Source organism: Capra hircus, chromosome 3 (assembly GCF_001704415.2).
Source record: "Capra hircus breed San Clemente chromosome 3, ASM170441v1, whole genome shotgun sequence".
Classification (NCBI taxonomy): domain Eukaryota; kingdom Metazoa; phylum Chordata; class Mammalia; order Artiodactyla; family Bovidae; genus Capra; species Capra hircus.
In genome coordinates, this window is record NC_030810.1 from 8,203,424 (window position 1) to 8,225,451 (window position 22,028).

Here is a 22,028-nt window from a genome sequence, read left to right on the forward strand (position 1 = left end):
TCAGCGAGACCTCGAGAAGCAGGGCGGTGGGCACTGGGCTGGCCTTTGCCCTCTCCAGCCCAGGGGGCCTCCCGCCGGTCCGCGCTCCCTCGCAGCGCTCCCTGACCTGCGGAGGGGTCGGTGGGGGTGACGAGTAGGGGTCCCCGCCGGACTCGGGCCAGAGCGCGCCGCATGCCCGCTCCCGCACCCGGAAGGCCCCCGCACGCACCCGCGCGCCCGCGGGGGACCCGGCGCATGTGCACTCCCGCACGCGCCCCGCGAGCACGGCGACACCCCCGCACCCCTCACCCCGCTCGCCGACACACTCACGCGCGGACACAAGGAGACTCGGGGGGCGCGCACCTGGGGTGCCGCCGAGCCGCACCGCGGCCCCTTTATTCGCTTCAGGAGGCGGAAAACTTTCTCAGCGCGACCACCACGAGCGCCAGCACCACGCAGGTGGCCAGCAGGGCGGCGATGACGATGGCGGCGATGGCGCCGGGCCCCAGCGAGCCTGCGGAGGACGGGGCGAGGGGGCCGGGTCAGCCAGAGGCCCGCCGCCCGCCCCGCATCCTCCCCCCACCTCTCCTTCCGGCCCGACCCCAACCCCTGCACACCCACCCCCGCCCGCACTGCGACCCGCACCCGCGCGTCCGGTGTCAGCCAGAAGCCCGCCCCCACCCGTTTCCCCATCTCCGACCTCCCACCCCGCCCCCTACCCCTCCTCCTGGCCCGCCCGCGACCTCTGCACCCTCGCACCCGCCCTCGCACCCCGCACCCGCACCCCGCCTCTGTCCCCGGCCCCGCCCCCTACCCCTCCTCCTGGCCCGCCCCCCATTCCTGCTCCCAACCCCTATTCCTGCGCCCACCCCCACCTCGGCACCCGCCCCCGCCCCCGCCCCCCCACCCCTCCTCCTGGCCCGCCCCCGACTTCGCACCCCGCACCCGCACCCCGCCTCTGTTCCCGGCCCCACCCTCCTACCCCTTCCTCCCGGGCCGCCCCCCACTCCTGTCCCCATCCCCCATTCCGCACCTCCACCTCCGCACCCCCACCTCCGCACCCCCACCCCTGCCCCCGGCCCCGCCCTACTGCCCCTTCCTCCTGCCCCCCATCCTTTCCACTCACCCCCCCGCCCCCGCACACCGTGCCCCCGGCCCGCGCCCCCCGCCCCTTACCCCTCAGTGTCCCGCCTCCATCCCGCTTTCCCCACCTCCCGCCCCCGCCGTACCCCCGCCCTGGTCCAGGCGCTCCTGGGCGGTGCTGTCCTCGGGGCTCGGCGTGGCGGTGTGCGCGGGTGGGCCGCTGACTGCCGGCTCCCAGGCGGGGCTGGTGCTCTCCACGGGGTCTTCTCCTGACGGCAGCTCCGCGGGCTCGTTCCACAGGGTGGGCGCGGGCTCCTGCGGGCCCTCGGCTGCAAGGCCAAGGACAGGTGTAGTAGGTCCCCCGGGCGGTAGGTCCGACGAGACATCCCGCCGTTGAACGACTGGGAAGGGGTGCCTCGCGGTGCTTTGCCGGAGGCCGTGGGGGGGGCGGTCCCACGTGTGGCCCTGGACCCCCTACTGGGGCCAGGCTGCCTCCTACCCAGGACGGGACAGGTTGATGTTGGCGGGGGCCACCCACAGGAGAAAGCTGGGAGAACTGGGGGCTCACAGGGAGCTTCAGGGCAGTAGGGACCATGTGGGGGAACAACAGTGGGGGGCACGATGCTCCCCAGCAGGGCCTGCGGACCCCAGCTGAACTGCTGGGGGTCTGTGGGCCTGGGGCAGTGACACTTCTAAGGGGTCCTCTCCCCACACAGAGCAGCCTTCACTCTGGAGAGGGCGCCAGGACAGGGAAGCAATGTCCTGTCCGGAGACCAGGGACTCTGCCCACCGGGTGGTGAGGGGCAGCCATCCTGGGAGGTGAAGAGGAAAGGCCCACCCCCCACCCCTGGGCAGCCAGCCCTGCTTCTCCCGGACCATAGCCCCAGGGCCTGGGGTCCCGCTCCCGCACATGCCTCCACATGCCCCACAATGTCTGAGGCTTAAAGCGCAAGAGCCTCTGTAGCCGGAGGAGAAACCGTGATGCCCGGGTTTTGCTCCCTCCAGACCAGACAGGGGCAGAGGGCTGGGCAGGAGTGTCTGCGGAGCTTGTTCGGGAAGCTCCAGGAGACCCTCACCCCAACCCTGGCAGGGCCTGGATCAGCAGGGCAGCCTCTGGGCAGTGTTTTTTTTGCAGGACCCTTTCTTCGCTGGTAGGTCGAAAGGTTCAGGGTACACAGGGGCCCCCAGAGGGCAGGACAAGAGTCTGGCATGGGAACTCCAGCCCCACCCCCACCCCCACCCCCACTGTGGCCCCAGACACCCCAGTCTTGCTCCCCCTTCAAGAATCCTAGCCTGAGGAGCTACACAGCAACACCCCAGCCCTGGGCCCATCCAGCCTTCTCAGACCCCCAGTCAAGTTCAAGACCAGGCTCCAGGCTTCCCACCCCAGCTGCTGAGTGATCTGGGTGTGATCCAGGGATGCTGGAGTGGGCTGAGTGGGCATCGCAACGCAGCGTCCCAGTGACACCAGCAGGGAACTGTGTGTCCCTGCTTCCGAGGAGACCGGGGCTAAGGGTAAACTTCGGTGGGCGTTGCAGTTAAGTGCTCCTGGTGACTGAAGCCTCGGACAGCACAGTCACAGGTTGTACCTTCCCAGAAACTTCCCTGGAAGTTGTGGTTCAATCAATATAGCCCTGGTGCTGGTGGTTAACAATCCGGCTGCCAGTGTAGCAGATGCAAGAGACCAGGGTTCAGTCCCTGGGTTGGGAAGATCCTCTGGTGAAGGAAATGGCAACCCACTCCAGTATTCTTGCCTGGAGAATCCCATGGACAGAGCAGCCTGGTGGGCTACAGTCTTTGGGGTTGCCAAAGAGTCGGACACGACTGAGCACTTAGCAGCAGCAGCAGCAGCAGCAGCAAGACAAGCCCTGGCTGGTCTCCCTGCCAGTTCCTGGGGCACCTTTCACTCTTGGGGCTTCCACCCCCGAGACCTGCGCCCCCCCCCCCCCACCGCTCTGGGCCCTGGGCACAGACAAGCCAGACCCACACCCTGCTTCCAGGCTCAGCACCTCCTGGAGAGGGGGTGCTCTGGGAAGACACAAAGGTGTTTGCAGGGGTCTCTGCCAACAGTTTCCACTTAAGGCAAATTATGAGTGAACAGCCAAAGCCAAATTCCAGGACAGTCCTCAAATAACTAGGTCTTCAAAAATATTAAGGTCGCGAGAGACAGAGTGAGGGGCTGTTCCAGATTAGAGACTGAGGAGTTCTGGCCACACAATGCAACGTGAGATCCTGGAGGGGCCTGTGGGGTCCACTGGCGAACCGTGAGCCAGGCTGCAGGGCAGGGAAGAGTACTGCAGCCGTGTGCACGTCCTGACTGGGGTAACTGACTCTGCTGTGTAAGAGAATACCCTTGTCTCAGAAGTATTTAGGGGCAAACGGGCACGGGGTCTGTAGCTTAACCATCAGATGGTTCAGCAAGTTAGGTGAGCGAGTAGACAGAAACGGGAAGACAGACGAGAAAATATGGCAAAAAGTTGGTGGTCGGTGAATCCAGGAGAAGAGTCTACTGGAATGGATTATTCCTGTAACTTTCCTGTAAACTTAAGATCTTTTCATGATACAACCTTACGGGGTCCCCAGCTCCCCAGGCCCTGTCCCTGCCTGCCTCTCTCAGGCCTCGGCTGGATCAGTGGCGAGGCTCAGCTTGCAGGCAGGGACCACTATATGCTCCCAGGCCTTGCCCCGGCCTGGGCCCCTTTTCCGAAACATCCCTGGCGAGGAGACCTCCTGGGTGGAAGGTCCCTGCACCCAGTGGGTGGAAGCTCCTCTCTCCAGGGCCCCAGCTGAGCTGCAGTGCTGGGGTCTGGGGGCCACCCTGCTCCAGCACCCACTTCAGTGACTTTCCTGTGACTCTCAGGGCTCCCTTGTCGCTGCCTGGAAGGGCTGAGGTCTGCCACCTGGCAGCTGCCTACAGAGGGCTCCATGCCCTTGGCATGCTTGCCTCGGGCTCCCCAGGGCTGAACAGAAAGAAAGGCCTGGGTCTGAGGTTGGATAGCATCGCCGATTTAATGGACATGAACTTTGGGCAAACCCTGGAAGCCAGTGAGGGACAGGGAGGTCTGGCATGCTGCAGTCCGTGGGGTCGCAAAGAGTCAGACATGACTGAGCAACTGAGCAGGCCCTGGGGTCTAAGGCTCACAGACTGTGCGTCTCCCAGATAAACGGACAGGCCCCCTGGTTGCAGCTTGCTCACCACACACCCAAGCCAGAGCAGCAGCCAGGCACCTCCCTGTCCCACCTCCAGCCAAAGCTCATCCCCAGCTGCCAGGCATCTGGCCCAGGGAAGCCTCCACAACTGGGCATCAGGCCCTGCCAAAATGGGTGGCATCAGAGGAACCAGCCCCTAGCTAAGTGAGAGGGGTGACAGGCCCCTCAGTGCCTGGAGAGCCGGGGCTCTCTCCCAAGAGCTGGCTGTCACTCTCTGCCCTCTGCCAGAGCCTGTGGGGGCCATCTCTGGGGGAGAAGGGGGCCCTCTGAGCAAGGTACTTGGGAGGCCCACCCAGCCCCTCTCCCTGTCTGCCCCTCCCCTGCAAAAGCCTGGACCCTTCCTGTTAGACACACCAGCCCAGGCGTAATGCACGCACCACCACCCCCACCCACACACACCCTCCAAAACCCAGCCAGCTCTGAAGCTTGAGGGGCTGCCCCACTGGCTTCCAAATCAGAGAAAGAAAAGAAAGTGAAGTCGTTCAGTCGTGTCCGACTCTTTGCAGTTCCATGGGCTGTAGCCTACCAGGCTTCTCCATCCATTGGGTTTTCCAGGCAAGAGTACTGGAGTGGGTTGCCATTTCCTTCTCCAGGGATCTTCCCCACCCAGGGATCAAACCCAGGTCTCTTGCATTGCAGGCAGATTCTTTACCAGCTGAGCCACAAGGGAAGCCCAAGAATACTGGAGTGGGTAGCCTATCCCTTCTCCAGCGGATCTTCCCGACCCAGGAATTAAACCCGGGTCTCCGGTATTGCAGGCAGATTCTTCACCAGCTGAGCTATGAGCCAAATTAGAGCGAAGTGAAAGTGAAAGTCAGTTAGTCGTGTCCGACTCTTTGCGACCTCCATGGACTGCATGGAATTCTCTAGGCCAGAAAACTGGAGTGGGTAGCCTTTCCCTTTCCCCAGGGGATCTTCCCAACCCAGGGATTGAACCCAGGTCTTCTGGATTGCAGCCAGACGCTTTACCCTCTGAGCCATCAGGGAAGCCAAACCAGAGGTCTGGGTCCAAATCCGGCTCCATCACCCCGGGACCACAGCAGGCTGGCTCCGCCACCGGCCTGCCCTCCCCGACCTGTGAATCGGGGGTTGGGCCGTGCCTCTCCCAGCCCTCCAAGTTGGTGACCATGCTGTCAAGACCATCGTCAGCTGCTGCCTCTGCCCCCCCACCCCAGGCCTTTAGGGCCTGGGCAGCATGGCCCTGGCCCCTCTGTGGGCTCCGAGGCTGCCGCAGCTGACCGTCACAGGAGACCCCCCACCCCGCAAGGCTGATCCGGGCTGCAGGAACTCATCGGGGCCCCAGGCTCCCGGCCAGCCCAGGTGGGCATCCCCAAGGCACACACACATGGGCCAGAACCACGGCCTGAACTCAAGTCCCCAGCCCTCCCACCAAGGAGGTACAGCTGCCAGGGAGAGGGGGCAGCCGTTTTCCGGTCCCCATCTGCTTGCCTCCGGGCTGTGCAGTGTGCTGGGGTGATGGGGAGACAGCTCTGTCCCCCAAACCTACCCTTGTGGGGAGCCGGGGACAGGAGCACTTCTCCAGGGGGCTCCCCACTGCAGGCCCCATCTGAGGAGGGGGGAAGGTGGGACAGACGTGCCAGGCAGCGGGGCTGGCATGAGGGCAGGCGTGGAGGCTGGGACCCAGAGGGGTAGGTGTGGAAGGCGGGCAGAGGTGAGACGTAAGGATGGAAGACGGTGGGGGGACAAGGACTGGTGTGAGCACATCCTGTGACTCCGCCGCTCTGGCCGGAGAAGCCAGAAGTGGGGGCCTTGTGACCTTGCCACAGGCCTGGGCACTGTGGGCTCCCCCTCCCTGCCCCAGCCCCAGCCCCACTGCCCCCAGCCGCCCTGCCTTTCGGTAAATAAGTTTGTTTAACGCTCACCCTGACCACTGGGCCCCGGGGCCAGGCGCCCGAGCTCACAGACAGCCTTTGTGCGGCCATGAAGGGCCTTTTCATCGGGGCCCTGGCCTCCCGCCCGTTCAACCTGGCTTGCTCCCTCCGCCGCAGTAGCTGTGGCCACAGGCGACCGGCAGGGAGGGTGGCAGGCCAGGCCTGGATCTCAGCCATGGGGCCACCCCAGCCTCCCTGCTTGGGACCGACCCCAGCCCAGACAGCAAGCAGGCCAGGGGCCTGTCGGGCCAGGCGCACACCTGCTCTGGGCCTCTAGCCCGGGGTGGGGGCAGCTAAGAGCCTCCCTGACATACTCCTGCCCCGACCGGCAGGAGGAACAGCAGCCCCGCCGGAGCCCAGAGGCGCTGGGGTGGGGCTGGCTGGCCTGGCCCTGGGCAGGACCTGAGCAGGGGAGTCGGGAGGTGAGGCCAGGTGAGGTCCGCATGCCGCCCACCACGAGGCCGTGCCCGGCATTCCTGTGGCGGCAGAGGAAACCCACCCACCCAGGCTGTGTACGCCCTGTCCGACCAGGCACCTCTGGCCGGCAGCCTCAGCTGGAAGAGCTTGGCTGCATGGGCACCCAGGAATGGGACAGAAGCTGCCCACACGGGCCCCAGACTCAGGGACAGACAGGGCGCCAGCACCTTCACCTCCACCCGCTTTGACCACCGGGCGGGAGAAGCCGTGTTACTGGGGGTGGGTGGGGCCCACGGGAGCCACGGAAAATGCCACCCTACTTTGGGTCACTTCCCCAGGGCCCCGGGCACCGCGCCAGGCCCCTGGCTTGCCCACCCAAAGGCAGGCGAGGCAAGGAGGGGGTTCTGCCGCGAGACTCCCCTGCACCCAGCAGAGGGGCTGGGGACGTTTCCACACATTCTCCCAACCTGTACTGAGGGCCACCAGCCACCTGGCCCGGCCCGCGAGCCTGTGCGCCCGGGAGACCTACAGAGACTCTCCTGCCCGGGAGGCAGAGGTCCTGGGGTTATCACGGCAACATGGAAGGGGAGAGGTGCAGGGTGCCTGAGGAACAGCAAGGAGGACAGAACCAGAAGCAGAGCCAGCCTGCGAGCTGCTTCTAGGGCTTCTGGAGAGAGCCTGGGGGCCAACGGGATCCTCACTGCCCCCCACCCCATTTTCTCCCGGGTCTGTGCCTGAGTGCTTGGCTGCGGGAGTCACCCCAGGCCTCACCTCCTCTCGCGGCTCTCCCCAGCACACATCCACATGATGCCCAGATCTGCAGACGCCCCCCAAAACCCACGCTGCAGAGAGGGTCTCCAGCCCCCCACCACTGGTTTCTCCAGCCCCAGGACTCCCCACAGGAGCCCTGACACCCTGCCCTCCCGGCCACAGGAGAGGGCTTTCTTCCAGGAGAGAGACCACCTGGAAGCCTGTGCCTCTCAGGCTTTGCAGCCAGTCTGGCCAGCCCCTCCCGGCGCAGGGCCCCACAGCTGTGTCCATACCGGGGCTCGGATCCCCGGGAACCCACCACTTCGAGGCTGGCGGGACTCTTCTCGCCAGACCCCAGACTCGGGCTGCTTTCAAGCCTCAGTGCGGGAGCGTCAGGCCAGCATCCTCCTGGTTTTACAGAGGGGTTTCTGGTCCTGTGCTCCCCACTGAAATGTTTTTCTTAGAATGGAAATAGTACCTTCTCAAAGGACATTTGAGAAAACCAGCGGGGAAGGGTCTGTAGGGCTTCAAAACGTAAATGGCAGAGCTCCGTGGACCTAACATCTGGGGCCCTCTGCCCGTCAGCTGCTTGTCCTGTGCCTGGTGTCCCCTCCTGACTCCCACCCAGATTCTCAAGGCCTTCCTTCAGATTTTAGGGTGCTGGAGTGGCCCCCACCTCCCCTGGGCAGCTAAGGTCCCTGGCCCTGCTCCCCAAGTCACCGTCCTGCTTCAGAGGTCACAGTCTCTGTGACGAACAAGTCCCAGAGGCCTCCAACACATAGCTGCCAGCCTGTGTCCCAGAGGAGCCCTTCCTGGAATCACCCCAAATGGTCACCCCATCCCGGTGAATGGCTTTGCCCGGTGGGCCTTAAGGCGCTTCTTCGCCTCGGGAGGCTGGTGGCTGGGAGCACCCTTACCTGTGAGCACCGCAGGCGCCAGGACCCCGCAGAGGAGCAGCAGCACCATGCGCAGGGCCAGACAGGACGCCATCCTGGCCGGGGGGCACGCGTGGCCAGCGGGCGGGAGGCACCGAGGACTGAGCTGCTCAACTTCAGGGCAGAGGGAGCGAGGCATCAAAGGGCTGGGGAGGGTTTTCATCAATGCAAACTCTGTCCTCCTGGGACACCGTGCCCGCCCCCCACACATGAACGCACACACACACACACAGCCAAGCTCACAGAGCTGACTGCTTCCCTGAACTCTGGAGCAGCCCCACCCTCAGAGAGGGAAAGAGGAAATCGCTCTTTCCCTCTCTCCTCCTTCACTCTCTCTGTCTCTTTCTCTCACACACGCATATGCACACACACACGCATGCCCCTAGGCCACTGAGATTCTCAAACCTCCACGTGCAGAAGACTCACCCAGGGTGACTGACAGATGTAACAGCTCTAGCGCTCTTTCCCAGTGGGTCGCGCGTGAGCCCAGGAATCTGCATTTCAGTGCTCAAGGCCCAGGCCTGAGCGACTGCCACCGTGGGCTGGCAGCACCGAGCAGGGCCAGGCTCTGCTCACATCTGGGCTCTGGACCCCTGGCAGGGAGCGGGTGCTCAACAGAGCTCGGTGTAGCCATGCTTCCAAAGCCGTTTCCAGCCAGCCTTCTAGCAGCTCTCCTCTCTCCGGAAAAACCCACGGCATTAAACGCCCTGGGTCCCTTCTTCCCGCTTTCTGTTCTCCCAGGTATCTGGGACTTGAAATACCACTCGTGTGTTCATGACATCCGTGTCCAGCCTGGGTCTGGCCCCGTCACCCGCCGGCTCCCGGAAGGCCCCAAGGGCATCTAATGAGCGTCTCCAACTTAGCATTGCCAAAACAAACCTGACGCCACTGCCTCCCCATCCCTGCTCAGTTAAATTCCAGCTCCCCACCTTCCAGATGTTCCAGCCATATAAAATTCATCAGCGGTCTTTTCCACTTACTCCCCACGTCTAATCTCTCAGAAAGTACACCCTCCTACAGCAAACCCCTCGTGGTTCCCCACTACTTGTAGGATAAAAAGTCAAACTAAGGACTTATGTTCAGTCTGATGGCCTTGACAAAGTTCCTCCAGTACACCAAACTCCACTCTTCCCCAGGGCCTTTGCACTTGCTGTCCTCTCTCCCAGAAAGCAGTTTCTCAGCTCAGGACATAGCTACCTCCTTATCCCCACTCAGGTCTCAGCTCTGAGCAGTCAGTTCCCCACCCACTCATCACACTTCTTTAAATTTCTTCTTAGCATTTATATTTATGTGAAACTTTGCTGTCTCTTACTTTTGGGGGCGGGTAATTTTCTGAAGTGAAGGGAAAGTCGCTCAGTCATGTCCAACGCTTTGCGACCCCATGGACTATATTTCTCCAGGCCAGAATACTGGAGTGGATAGCCTTTCCCTTCACCAGGGGATCTTCCCGACCCAGGAATTGAACCAGGGTCTCCTGTGTTGCAGGTGGATTCTTTACCAACTGAGCTATCAGGGAAGCCCAGTGTCTCCACAGCAATTTTTTGAGGAATGACCTAAATATTGTGAAGTACACAAATTTTATGCTTACAGCTTGATGGACTTTCATACACATATACACCTGTGTAAACACCACCCAGATAGATATAGAATGAGCAGGATTCCTCCTGCTCCTCCCTATCAGTGCCCTCAAAGTGCTGATCTGTCTTCCCTTGTCATAGATTAGCTTTCCAGTCAGTGGAATCGTATGGCGTGAACCCTTATGTCTGGCTTTTGTTCAGTGTTCTGTGAGATTCATCCATATTGTTGCATGTAGCAGTGACTCATTCTTTCCCATTGCTGAATATGGCATTGCCGACTCAATGGACGTGAGCTCTGGGAGATGGTGAGGGACAGGGAAGCCTGTCCTTGGGGTTGCAAAGAGTCGGACATGACTGAGCAACAGAGCAATTTAGTTGCCACGAATTACCCATTCTTTTACCCATTTTTAAAGTATCAATTTGGGGTATTTCCAGGACTGGACTTCTACAAATATGGCTCCTATAGGTATTCTCATACCTACCTTTGGAGAACATGTACACTCATTTTTCTTGGTTATGTATCCAAAGATGGAAGATTGGATTTGACATATATACACTGCCATGTGTAAATTAGACAGCTAGTGGGGACCGAGCTCAGCTCGGAGCTCTGTGATGACCCAGAGGGGTGGGAGTGAGCGGGGTGGGAGGGAGGTTCAAGAGCGAGGGAATATATGTATGCGTATGGCTGGTTCACTTCACTGTACAGCAGAAACTAACGCAACATTGTAAAGGGATTATATTCCAATTAAGAAAAAAAAAAAAGAATTGCTAGGCTAGGGTACAATGCTTAGATTCTATAGAGGCTGCCGAGCCACTTTGCAACGCATCCTGAGACTCATCGACAGTCTGAGTCCCAGTTCCGACATCCTCACCCGTACCTGGCACTGCCGGTCTCTTTATTTCCGGCCCTCCTGGTAGGTATGTTGTGGTGTCTCAAGTGTGGCTGCATTTTCATGACTAATAAAATTGAATACATTTTTATATTAATATTTATTGACCGCAGGAATATATTCCTTTGTGAAGAGCTGTTCAATTTTTTTGGGGGGGGTTGATATATTTTATTAGGGAGGCCTATCACTTTGAATTTTTTAGGGTTGGTTTTTTTTTGTGTGTGTGTGTGTGCACCCAGATAAAACTCCTTTGTCAGACATATGTAATAGTGCCTTTAAATGAAGTGTCCACTGGCTGTCTGTCCCTACTCTGTGACTCTTAAGTCCCAGATAGCAAGGACTGATTAGAACATGCACTGGTGCAAAAGTAATTGCAGTTTTGCATTGTTGAATTTTGCCATCTGATATGGGAATAATTCTTTAATAAATGTGGTTATGTTATACATCATTTTAATACAAATTTCTTGCTTTATGTTTTTTTGCTAATGAATTATTACGTGTTTATTTTATTTGTAGTTTAGACTATGGAAATGATGCTAGGCAAAAAGCAAATTCAAGCAATTTTCTTATTCTCATTCAAAATGGGTCACAAAGCAGCGGAGACAACTCACAACATCAGAAACACATTTGGCCCAGGAACTGCTGATGCATGTACAGTACAGTGGTGGTTCAAGAAGCTTTGCAAAGGAGAGGAGATCCTTGAAGATGAGCAGCCTAGTAGCTGGCCATCAGAAGTTGACACCAACTGAGAGCAATCATCAGAAGCCGATCCTCTTACAACTTCACGAGAAGTTGCTGAAGAATTCAACGTTGACCATTCTATGGATATTCAGCATTTGAAGCAAATTGGAAAGGTGAAAAAGCTCAATAAATGGGTGCCTCATAAGCCGACCACGAATCAAAAAAATCATTTGAAGTGTCATCTTCTACACAACAATGAACCATTTTTTGATTGGGTTGTGATGTGCAATGATTTTATACAACAAGCAGTGGCAACCAGCTCAGTGGTCAGACCAAGAGGCTCCAAAGCACTTCCCAAAGCCAAACTTTTATCAAAAAAAGGGTCAGGGTCACTGGTTGGTGGCCTGCGGCTGGTCTGATCCACTATAGCTTTCTGAATCCCCGAGAAACCACTACATCTGAGAAGTATGCTCAGCAAAGTGATGAGATGCACCGAAAACTGCAACGCCTGCAGCCAGCACTGATCAACAGAAAGAGCCCAATTCTTTGTGACAACGCCTGGCGGCACGTCACACAACCAACATTTCAAAAGCTGAATGAATCCGGCTACAAAGTTTAACTTCATCTGCCATATTCACCTGACCTCTCACCAACTGACTACCACTTCTTCCAGCACCTCAACAACTTTTTGCAGGGAAAATGCTTCCACAACCAGCAGGACATAGAAAATGCTTTCTAAGAGTTCACTGAATCCTGAAGCATGGATTTTTTTTTTACTATAGGAGTAAACAAATTTATTTTCTCATTGGCCAAACTATGTTGATTGTAATGGTTCCTATTTTGATTAATAAAGTGTGAGCCTAGTTATAATAATTTAAAATCCAGGACCCGAAACGGCAATTCCTTTTGTACCAACCTAATAGAACCTAGTGAGGCTCCCAGGTGGCGCTAGTGGTAAAGAACCTGCCTGCCAATGCAGGAGACATAGGAGACACTGGTTTGATCCCTGGGTTGGGGAGATCCCCTGGAGGAAGAAATGGCAACCCACTCCAGTATTCTTGCCTGGAGAATCCCATGGACAAAGGACCCTGGTGGGCTACAGTCCATGGGGTCGCAAGAGTCAGACATGACTTAGCGACTAAACCACCACCACTGTCTGACTTGCTCACTCACTTTTTTGTGCTGCTCATTTGCTCTGTCTCCTGTCCTCACCTTTCTATGCCCTATAGCAGAGCCAGGTCCGCAGGTCACACTCCTGAGAGATTCTTGCCAGCTGACTCCCTGTGAGCAGCTCCAGTGGAGGCACCGGTAGGAGATGAAAGATGGGAGCGGAGAAGTGACTCTCTTTCTGATTCCGATTTCTCAGAGCGTCTCTGGCGGCAGCAGCACTGGCTGCAGAAACGTCAGTAACACACAGGTGCTGAGGACTGCAGGGGTAGCCTCGGAAGCCTGGAAGCGCCGGCTCCAGGATCCTTGTCAGGCGGCTGCGTTCAGGCCCTTGGTGGACAGTGCTCTGGCCTGTGATCGTTTTTCTGCTCCTCCAGCCTAGGCGGGTGTCAGTTTCTGAGCTGAGTTACTCATTTGGGTTGCCTTACCTTCCCTCTTTCATTTCTTCAGTCCTTTCAACATCTTTGCGACAAATTCCTCCATTAAGTCTCTTCTGTTTGAAATACCTACAGTGAACTCTGTGTCCTAGTCAGACTCTGACCAATGCAGTGCTTGGCACTTGAAATGGTTCCCCAGAAACTGACCCTTAAAGATATGCTTCCCAATTGGACTTGCCACCCTCTTTGAGCTTGCGCTCACTGACAATGGAAAATGAGATCTGATAACACATGGCATAGCCTATATTAAGACCTGGGGCTGTTTAGCATGAAGCGCCTATTCAAGACAAGGCTTGAAGGATCAGGTAGATGCTCTTTAGTGATGATGATCAAGAGGATAATGAAGTGAACTGGCTACTTTTTACTGCTTTGGGTGCTTAAAGAAAAGCTCATGGCTTTCAATTTGAAGGTCAAGGCATGATCAAAGACCTGGAGCACTTTTATGACAATCTTTTAAAACTCTCTTATTTCTTATAGATACAGAGCTTAATTGGCAGCAGACCAGGCCCTGAATTTGTGTGGCTTGCAGTATCACAATCTGAATCCACAACTGTGTCAGTTTTTTTCAGGTGAAATTCATGGTACTGATTGGGAACGAGTGAGCCCTTGAGATCTGGGATGGGGGCATTGGGATAGACTCAGATTGGAGAATCTTCCACCCACAAGTCCTCAGGCCTCCTCTACAGGAGCAGCAGGCTCCTTAGAGAAACGGCTAATTTCAAATCTAGAGACTTTAAGTGAGGAGCCTAGAATATCTCATGCCAAAGTAAGAAAGTGATCAAAAGATGACAGGGATATGGCAGAAGGACACAAAAGTCAACTTGGAGGGGCTCCAAATGGGCAACTTGTGCACAAGAAGTAGTGTCAGATTATACCCTACAGTGTGTGCATGTGTGTGTGTGTGTGTGTGTGTGTGTGTGTGTGTGTGTGTGTAAAGTTCTTCCTTATAGTAGAATGTTAATCAGTTCAGTCCCTCAGTCATGTCCAACTCTTTGCAATCCCATGGACTGCAGCACACCAGGCCTCCCTGTCCATCACCAACTCCCGGAGTTTACTCAAATTCATGTCCAATGCTAACAAAGTATAAGAAAGCCTGGCAAGCACTAGTTGTTCAAGCCAAGAATCACCAATGACTGCTAAAACTAGTGGATCAAAGATTGATGAGAACTGGCTATTTAGGCTCGAAGTATCTCCCATAAAGAGAAAAGTCATTACAGTGGAGAAACCTGGCAGACATCATCTTTAAGTAATTAAAGTTACTGACATCAGGTACCTCCTGATATGATACATCAAGGACAGACATAATATCATTTCTGTTGTAATACTGCCCAATTGCATAATATGAATTAAATCATGAGAAAGTACCAAATGAAATTTAAGTGCATTCTACAAAATAATTGTCCCTTAAAAAATTCCAAGGTATGAAAGAGAAACTGTTCCAGATTAGAGGAGACTCAAGAAATGAAGTCCCGTGGACAGAGGAGCCTGGTGGGCTACAGTCCATGGGGTCACAAGTCACACATGACTTAGCTACTAAAGCACCACGAAGAAATATGACATCTAAACACAAAACCCAACCACGATGGCATCCTGACCTTTTCATATTTTTCCTTACAGAAGACATTAGTGGAGCAATTGGTGAAATATGAGGGAATTCTTGATATTAACAGTATCAAGTACTCTATTTTCTAATTTTAATCATTGCATTGTGGTTATGTAACAAAATGTCCTTGTTTCAAGGAAACACAGTCTGAAATGTTTAGGGGTAAAGCACATAACGTCTACAAGCTTGCTTTCAAATGATTCATAAAATACAGTTACCGAGAGTCATTATTGAGGGGGTAGCTCTAGAGGTGTGGGTAAATGTTGCAGCTGGAGAATCTGGATGAAAGATATGTCGGAGTTCTTTCTACTGTTCTTACAAGTTTTAAGCCTGAAATTATTCAAAATAAAAATTCCCCCTTCTCCTCAAAAAGAATCACTTTATTTCAACAACTGATGAAATAATAGACCTAGGCAATGATCATCAAGGAATGTTAAAACTGCTACACAAAAGACCAATAGAACTTTTATAATGGATCATAGCAACAGGATTAACTGATGAAATCTGACAAAACTAAAAACGGGACAACCAGACAATGCTGCCTGTGATACCACAGGATGAATGCCAATTAACTATTCTTGAGGGGGAGAGAAGAATCTGAAGCTAGCTAAGTTTCTAGACCTACCAGTTTACAGAAACTGTGGGGAAGATAAACAAATTGACACCATAAATACGCTCCTTGCTGGATCCATATTATGGGGGTTCTGTGGGTAAAGGATCTTTTTTTTTTCAAAATTTTTTTTGATGGGAAGCTGGTTAGACTAAAAGAGACTTAAAACTTAGCAATCAAATGTGATCCATGAACCTGATTTTGATTTTGACTCAAACTTTCATAAAAAGACACTTCTGAGATAACCTGAAAATAATACACAGACTGTGTTTAGATATTAAGAATTACTCACACCATTAATGTGGTATCGGCATGAGTTTTTTTAAAGGTACGTTACAATATGCACTGAAACATGTTGTGAGTGACTCAATATAGCCAGGATTTGTTTTAAAATATTCTAAGGGGAAAAGAAAACGTGAGATTGAAAAATAATTGGTAAAATGGTAGGAGTTTGTTACGTTCGTTGTTAGGACAATGTTTGTGTCCTCTCAGATTTATATGCTGGAAGCCCTAATCCCAGTGCGATGGAATTCAGAGGTGGGGCCTTTGGGAGGTGATTAGATTAGGTCATGGAGGTGGGATCCTCGTGTTGGGGTAAAAAGATGATTTTTAAGAGATAGAAAGGTGGGATAGAGAGAGAGAGACATGGGATCTCTCTCTGCCACGTGAGGACATAGCAAGAAGATGGCCCCCAGTAAGCCAAGAGGATGATTCTTAGTGGACACTGGCTCTGTCAGCACCAAGCTTGTGGGGCTTCCCAGCCCAGACCGAAGCACGAGCCTACATCAATGTCTCCTTACATCTTTTTCAATTAAAAAGAAAAAAGCTGAACTCAGGCAAAAGTTAGGCATCTTCCTTCCAGTTGACAAAGACTTGGCAGTGTTCCCAAAAGAGCTCCTCAAGGGGGATGACTGAGGAGGGAGGTGCACTCCCGTCTGCCTCACCCACTCCCTCCTGCCTGCAAGGTGGGCATGATGGTGTGGGGCTCCAGAGGCCACCGTGGAGCATGAGTGACCTTGAGAAAGGAAGCCACAATCAGGATGGTGAACCAGAAAGACCCTGGGCCCCTGAGCTAAAGCAGCCTTGGAAGGACCACCTCCAGACTTCACTCGAGACCTCATCTCGTTTAAGCCCTTGTTACGCTGTGGCTGCTGTTCATTCGCTAAGTCGTGTCCAGCTCTTCAACCCCATGGACTGCAGCGCTCCAGGCTTCTCTGTCCTTCACCGTCTCTGGGAGTTTGTTCAAACTTGTGTCCACTGTGTTGATGATGCCATCCAACCATCTCATCCTCTGTCTCCCCCTTCTTCTCCTGCCCTCAATCTTTCTTAGCATCAGGGTCTTTTCCAATAGGTCCAAACTTAATGGTGACCTACTGACCTTTAGGGCTATTTTTCATGTTAAAGGAGGCCCTTCAAAGGAAAAACGAATCTCCTATCAAGGCAAACTAACTCGTAGATTTAGAGGGACAGGTAAACAACCTTTAAGAAATGAGGTCTCTGCTCAAGACCAGCTGGACTAAGTATTAGAACTGTGGTGTCCCATCCCCGGGACGTCACTTTGCCACCAATGAAACAGGAAGCGAGGGCAGCTGTTAGGCTGCAGTTAGGGAAGAGCCCGCTTCTCTCGCATCCCAACATCTGTGCGCTGTTTCTCCCATACACTGAACCCATAACGTTGTTATTTTAGCTGCAAGACATTGCCACCAATGAATCCTTGGAGGGAAACTATTCTCTGAGGCTCCAGGTGCCCTGTCCAGAACCACCACCATCAAAAGCTGTGTGGGTGCATCACACTCAGGGCGTTCGACATCTGCAAAACTACCACCACCCGCCTGGCTGCCTGAAGGTTCCCAGGCTCTCCACGCTCCCAGCAAGCACTGTGGCTCCTTCATCTGGAACTGCCTGCACTGAAGCAGGGTCAGGGTCACACTCTAGAGCTGAACTTCTTTTCGTTCCCCAAAAAACCCATCCATTCTGAGGCCAGCTTCCATTTGGAAGGCGCTCTCAGCTGCGCCTACTTGATTAAGAATGCGCATGCCTGTTGCTCTTTTAACGAAGCTCAACTTACCTCACGGGAAGCACAGAAGAGAACCAGCTTCATCTCACAGCAGGACCGTACAGACTTTTTAATATATAATGCAGAGCGGGTATTTTGTAAAAAATACGCTCCAAATTCTTCAACGGATCAATGTAAGACAGTGTGTATAAAATGGCACACACACTATGCATGTGTGTGTATACATGTACACATGTGTTGTATATATAGCTCCCCTAAAAGAGAAATGGGCTTCCCTGGTGGCTCAGATGGTAAAGATTCTACCTGCAATATAAGCTGCTGGCGTTCAATCCCTGGGTTGGGAAGATTCCCTGGAGAAGGGAATGGCAACCCACTCCAGTATTCCTGCCTAGAGAAGCCATCAAGGACAGAGGAGCCTGATGGGCTACAGTCTATGAGCTCACAAAGAGTCAGACACAACTGAGCAACTAACACACACACACACAAGAGAAATAATTGTTAAAAATAAAGCCTAAAGTTAGCCTGGATGGGAAGAGAGTTTGGGGGAGAATGGATACATACATACAAAGGGCTGAGTTCTGTTGCTGTCCACTGAAATTATCACAACATTGTTAACAGCATGCATTCCAATATGAAATAAACAGTTAGATAAAACCTTTAGGCAAACCATTCAGTATCACAGTAATCCAAGCCTATGCCCCAACCATTAGTGCCAAAGAAACTGAAATTGAATGGTTCTATGATAACCTCACCCTTATGGCAGAAAGAGGAACTAAAAAGACTCTTGATGAAAGTGCTAAAGAGGAGAGTGAAAAAGTTGGCTTAAAGCTCAACATTCAGAAAACAAAGATCATGGCATCGGATCCCATCACTTCATGGGAAATACATGGGGTAACAGTGGAAACAGTGTCAGACTTTATTTTTGGGGGCTCCAAAATCACTGCAGATGGTGATTGCAGCCATGAAATTAAAAGACGCTTACTCCTTGGAAGGAAAGTTATGACCAACCAAGATAGCATATTCAAAAGTAGAGATATTACTTTGCCAACAAAGGTCCATCTAGTCAAGGCTATGGTTTTTCCAGTGGTCATGTACAGATGTGAGAGTTGGACTGCAAGGAGATCCAACCAGTCCATCCTAAAGGAGACCAGTCCTGGGTCTTCACTGGAAGGACTGATGCTGAGGCTGAAACTCCAATGCTTTGGCCACCTCATGCGAAGAGTCGACCCATTGGAAAAGACCGTTATGCTGGGAGGGATTGGGGGCAGGAGGAGAAGGGGATGACAGAGGGTGAGATGGCTGGATGGCATCACCGACTTGATGCACTTGAGTTTGGGTGAACTCTGGGAGTTGGTGATGGACAGGGAGGCCTGGCGTGCTGCGATTCATGGGGTCGCAAAGAGTCAGACACGATTGAGCGACCGAACTGATGACGACCTCAAGATCTTCTGGAACTAACAAAAAAAAAAATGTCCTTTTCATCATATGGGACTGGAATGCAAAGTAGGAAGTCAAGAGATACCTGGGGTAACAGGCAAGTTTGGCCTGGAGAACAAAATGAAGCAGAGCAAAGGCTAACAAGAGTTTTCCCAGGAGAATGCACTGGTCGTAGCAAACACCCTCTTACAACAACCCAAGAGAAGACTCTACACTTGGACATCACCAGATGGGTCAGTACCGAGACCTGATTATATTCTTTGCAGTAGAAGATGGAGAAGCTCTATACAGTCAGCAAGACCAGGAGCTGACTGTGGCTCAGATCATGAACTCCTTACTGCAAAACTCAGACTTAAATTGAAGTGGGGAAAATCACCAGACCATTCAGGTATGACCTAAAAATCAAATCCCTTACGGTTATACAGTGCAAGTGACAGATGCAAGGGATTAGATCTGATAGAGTGCCTGAAGAACTATGAACGGAGGTTTGTGACATTGTACAGACCACTCCCAAGAAAAAGAAATGCAAAAAGTCAAAATGGTTGTCTGAGGAGGATTTACAAATTGCTGAGAAAAGAAGAGAAGCTAAGGCAAAGGAGAAAGGAAAGATATATCCATCTGAATGCAGAGTTCCAAAGAATAGCAAGGAGAAATAAGAAAGCTTTCCTCAGTGTTTCACTCAGTTGTGTCCGACTCTTTGCGACCCCATGGACTATACAGTCCATGGAATTCTCTCGGCCAGAATACTGGAGTGGATAGCCTTTCCCTTCTCCAGGGGATCTTCCCAACCCAGGAATTGAACTGGGGTCTCCTGCATTGCATGTAGATTCTTTACCAACCGAGCTACCAGGGAAGCCCTTCCTCAGTGATCAGTGCAAAGAAATACAGGAAAACAATAAAATGGGAAAGACTAGAGATCTCTTCAAGAAAATTAGAGATACCAAGGAAACATTTCCTACAAAGACAGGCACAATAAATGATAGAAATGGTATGGACCTAACAGAAGCGGAAGATATTAAGAAGAGGTGGCAAGAATACACAAAAGAACCAAACAAAAAAGATCTTCGTGATCCAGATAACCACAATAGTGTGATCACTCACCGAGAGCCGGACATCCTGGAGTGTGAAGTGGGCCCCAGGAAGCATCACTGCAAACAAACCTCGTGGAGGTGACGGAGCTCCAGCTGAACTGTTCCAAATCCTGAAAGATGACGCTGTGAAAGTGCTGCACTCAATATGCCAGAAAAATTGGAAAACTCAGCAGTGGCCACAGGACTGGAAAAGGTCAGTTTTCCTCCCAATCCCTAAGAAAGGCAATACCAAAGAATGTTCAAACTACTGCACAACTGCACTAGTCTCACACGCTAGCAAAATTCTCTAAACCAGGCTTCAACAGTGCCTGAACCAAGAACTTGCAGATGTTCAAGCTGGTTTTAGAAAAGGCAGAGGAACCAGAGATCAAATTGCCAACATTTGCTGGATCATCAAAAAAGCAAGAGAGTTCCAGAAAAACATCTACTTCTGCCTTACTGACTACACCAAAGCCTTTGACTGTGTGGATCACAACTGTGGGAAATTCTTAAGGAGACAGGAATACCAGACCATCTGACTTGACTTGCCTCCTGAGAAATCTGTATGCAGGTCACGAAGCAACAGAACCAGACATGGAACAGTGGACTGGTCCAAATTGGGAAAGGCTGTATATTGTCACTTTTATTTAATTTATATGCAGAGTACATCATACAAAATGCCGGGCTGGATGAAGCACAAGCTGGAATTGAGATTGCTGGGAGAAATATCAATAACCTCAGATATGCAGATGACACCACCCTTATGACAGAAAGCAAAGAGGAACTAAAGAGCCTCTTGATGAAGGTATGAGGAAAGTGAAAAAGCTGGCTAAAAATTCAATGTTCAAAAAATGAAGATCGTAGTGTCTGGTCCCATCACTTCATGGCAAATAGATGGGGAAACAGTGGAAACAGTGAGAGACTATTTTCTTGGGCTCCAAAATCACTGCTATGGTGAATGCAGCCATGAAATTAAGACACTTGCTCCTTGGAAGAAAAGCTATGACCAGCCTAGACAGCATATTAAAAAGCAGAGACATTACTTTGCCAACAAAGGTCCGTCTAGTAAAGGCTATGGTTTTTCCAGTGGTCATGTATGGATGTGAGTTGGACCATAAAGAAGACTGGGCACCAAAGAATTGATGCTTTTGAACTGTGGTATTGGAGAAGACTCTTGAGAGTCCCTTGGACTGCAAGATCCAACCAATCCATTCTAAAGATCATTGGGTGTTCATTGGAAGGACTGATGTTGAAGCTGAAACTCCAATACTTTGGCCACCTGATACGAAGAGCTGACTCATTTGAAAAGACCCTGATGCTGGGAAAGATTGAAGATAGAAGGGGACGACAGAGGACGAGATGGTTGGATGGCATCACCGACTAGATGGACATGAGTTTGAGCAAGTTCCAGGAGTTGGTGATGGACAGGGAAACCTGGCACGCTGCAATCCACGGGGTTGCAAAGGGTTGGACGCTACTGGGCAACTGAACTGACCATTATATTGAAATTAAGAAAAGAGCTTTCAACACAGAGCCAGTGAAGAGTTCAAGCTCCTTGGTGTATACACAGAACCTCGTCTTGTGAAGATAATTCCCATTTGCCTGCTCGTCTAGAATGACCTGACCACTCATTCCAGTTCCCAAACCCCTGAACCTGAATGGCTTGTGACTACCTTGACAGAATAAATTATCAGAGAAAGTCAGAAGAGATGAGGCAGCCTCTGCCCCAGGGGTGGGAGTCAGCGGCCGAACAAGCAGCCCATCTACCTGCAGCCACCACCACAGACAGCTCCTCCAGCCATCAACCCAGCAGAGTGCCCAGCTGACAACTGCCAGCATCAACCACTCACCATTTACAAGAGTGAGCCATTGTGTTGGCCAACCCAACAGAACCTTCCCAAGATCGCAGCCCCTGCTGACATATGAACAAGACCAAAAGTGAACCATGGAAGAACTGTGCAGGTGAGCCCTTCCTACGAGGTCCTGACTCATAAAACTACCAATAAAATGAAAGGGTTGTTGTCAGCCAATTTGGGGGCATTATGTAGCAACAGTAACCAGGACACCAATGCCCTTGGGGAAAGTGTCCATAATCAAATGATCCTGTCTGGGTATGTGTGTCTGAAATTCTGACTTATGACAACTGGAAGCAAACAGTGTACAAAACAAATACTTTAAAACTCAAGAAGAGCTTAGATAATTTGCCAGTATATTCACAGAAAGGGGCTACCCTGATAGTTGTTGCTAAAGAATCCACTTGCAGTGCAGGAGAT

At 52.6% G+C, this 22,028-nt stretch overlaps 1 protein-coding gene across 1 annotated transcript; it reads right to left on the bottom strand.

Annotated features, from left to right (window-relative positions):
• Positions 327-8,782, bottom strand: C3H2orf82 (chromosome 3 C2orf82 homolog). The gene is made up of 4 exons (XM_018041092.1): positions 8,693-8,782; positions 8,249-8,412; positions 1,209-1,391; positions 327-493 (listed from the first exon to the last, which is right to left on the bottom strand). Exons 1-4 carry the CDS (start codon positions 8,764-8,766, stop codon positions 384-386), a joined length of 531 nt encoding a protein of 176 aa, XP_017896581.1. The 5' UTR covers positions 8,767-8,782; the 3' UTR covers positions 327-383.

What these genes read in the sequence shown, in the direction of transcription:
- C3H2orf82 (XM_018041092.1), bottom strand. Translation starts at nt 8,766, where the DNA reads ATGCAGATTCCTGGGCTCACGCGCGACCCACTGGGAAAGAGCGCTAGA. An exon ending in GGCGCCTGCGGTGCTCACAG is followed by an intron (nt 1,392 to 8,248) that starts GTAAGGGTGCTC and finishes TTGGCCTTGCAG; the next exon opens with CCGAGGGCCCGCAGGAGCCC. An exon ending in GCGCCTGGACCAGGGCGGGG is followed by an intron (nt 494 to 1,208) that starts GTACGGCGGGGG and finishes CGTCCTCCGCAG; the next exon opens with GCTCGCTGGGGCCCGGCGCC.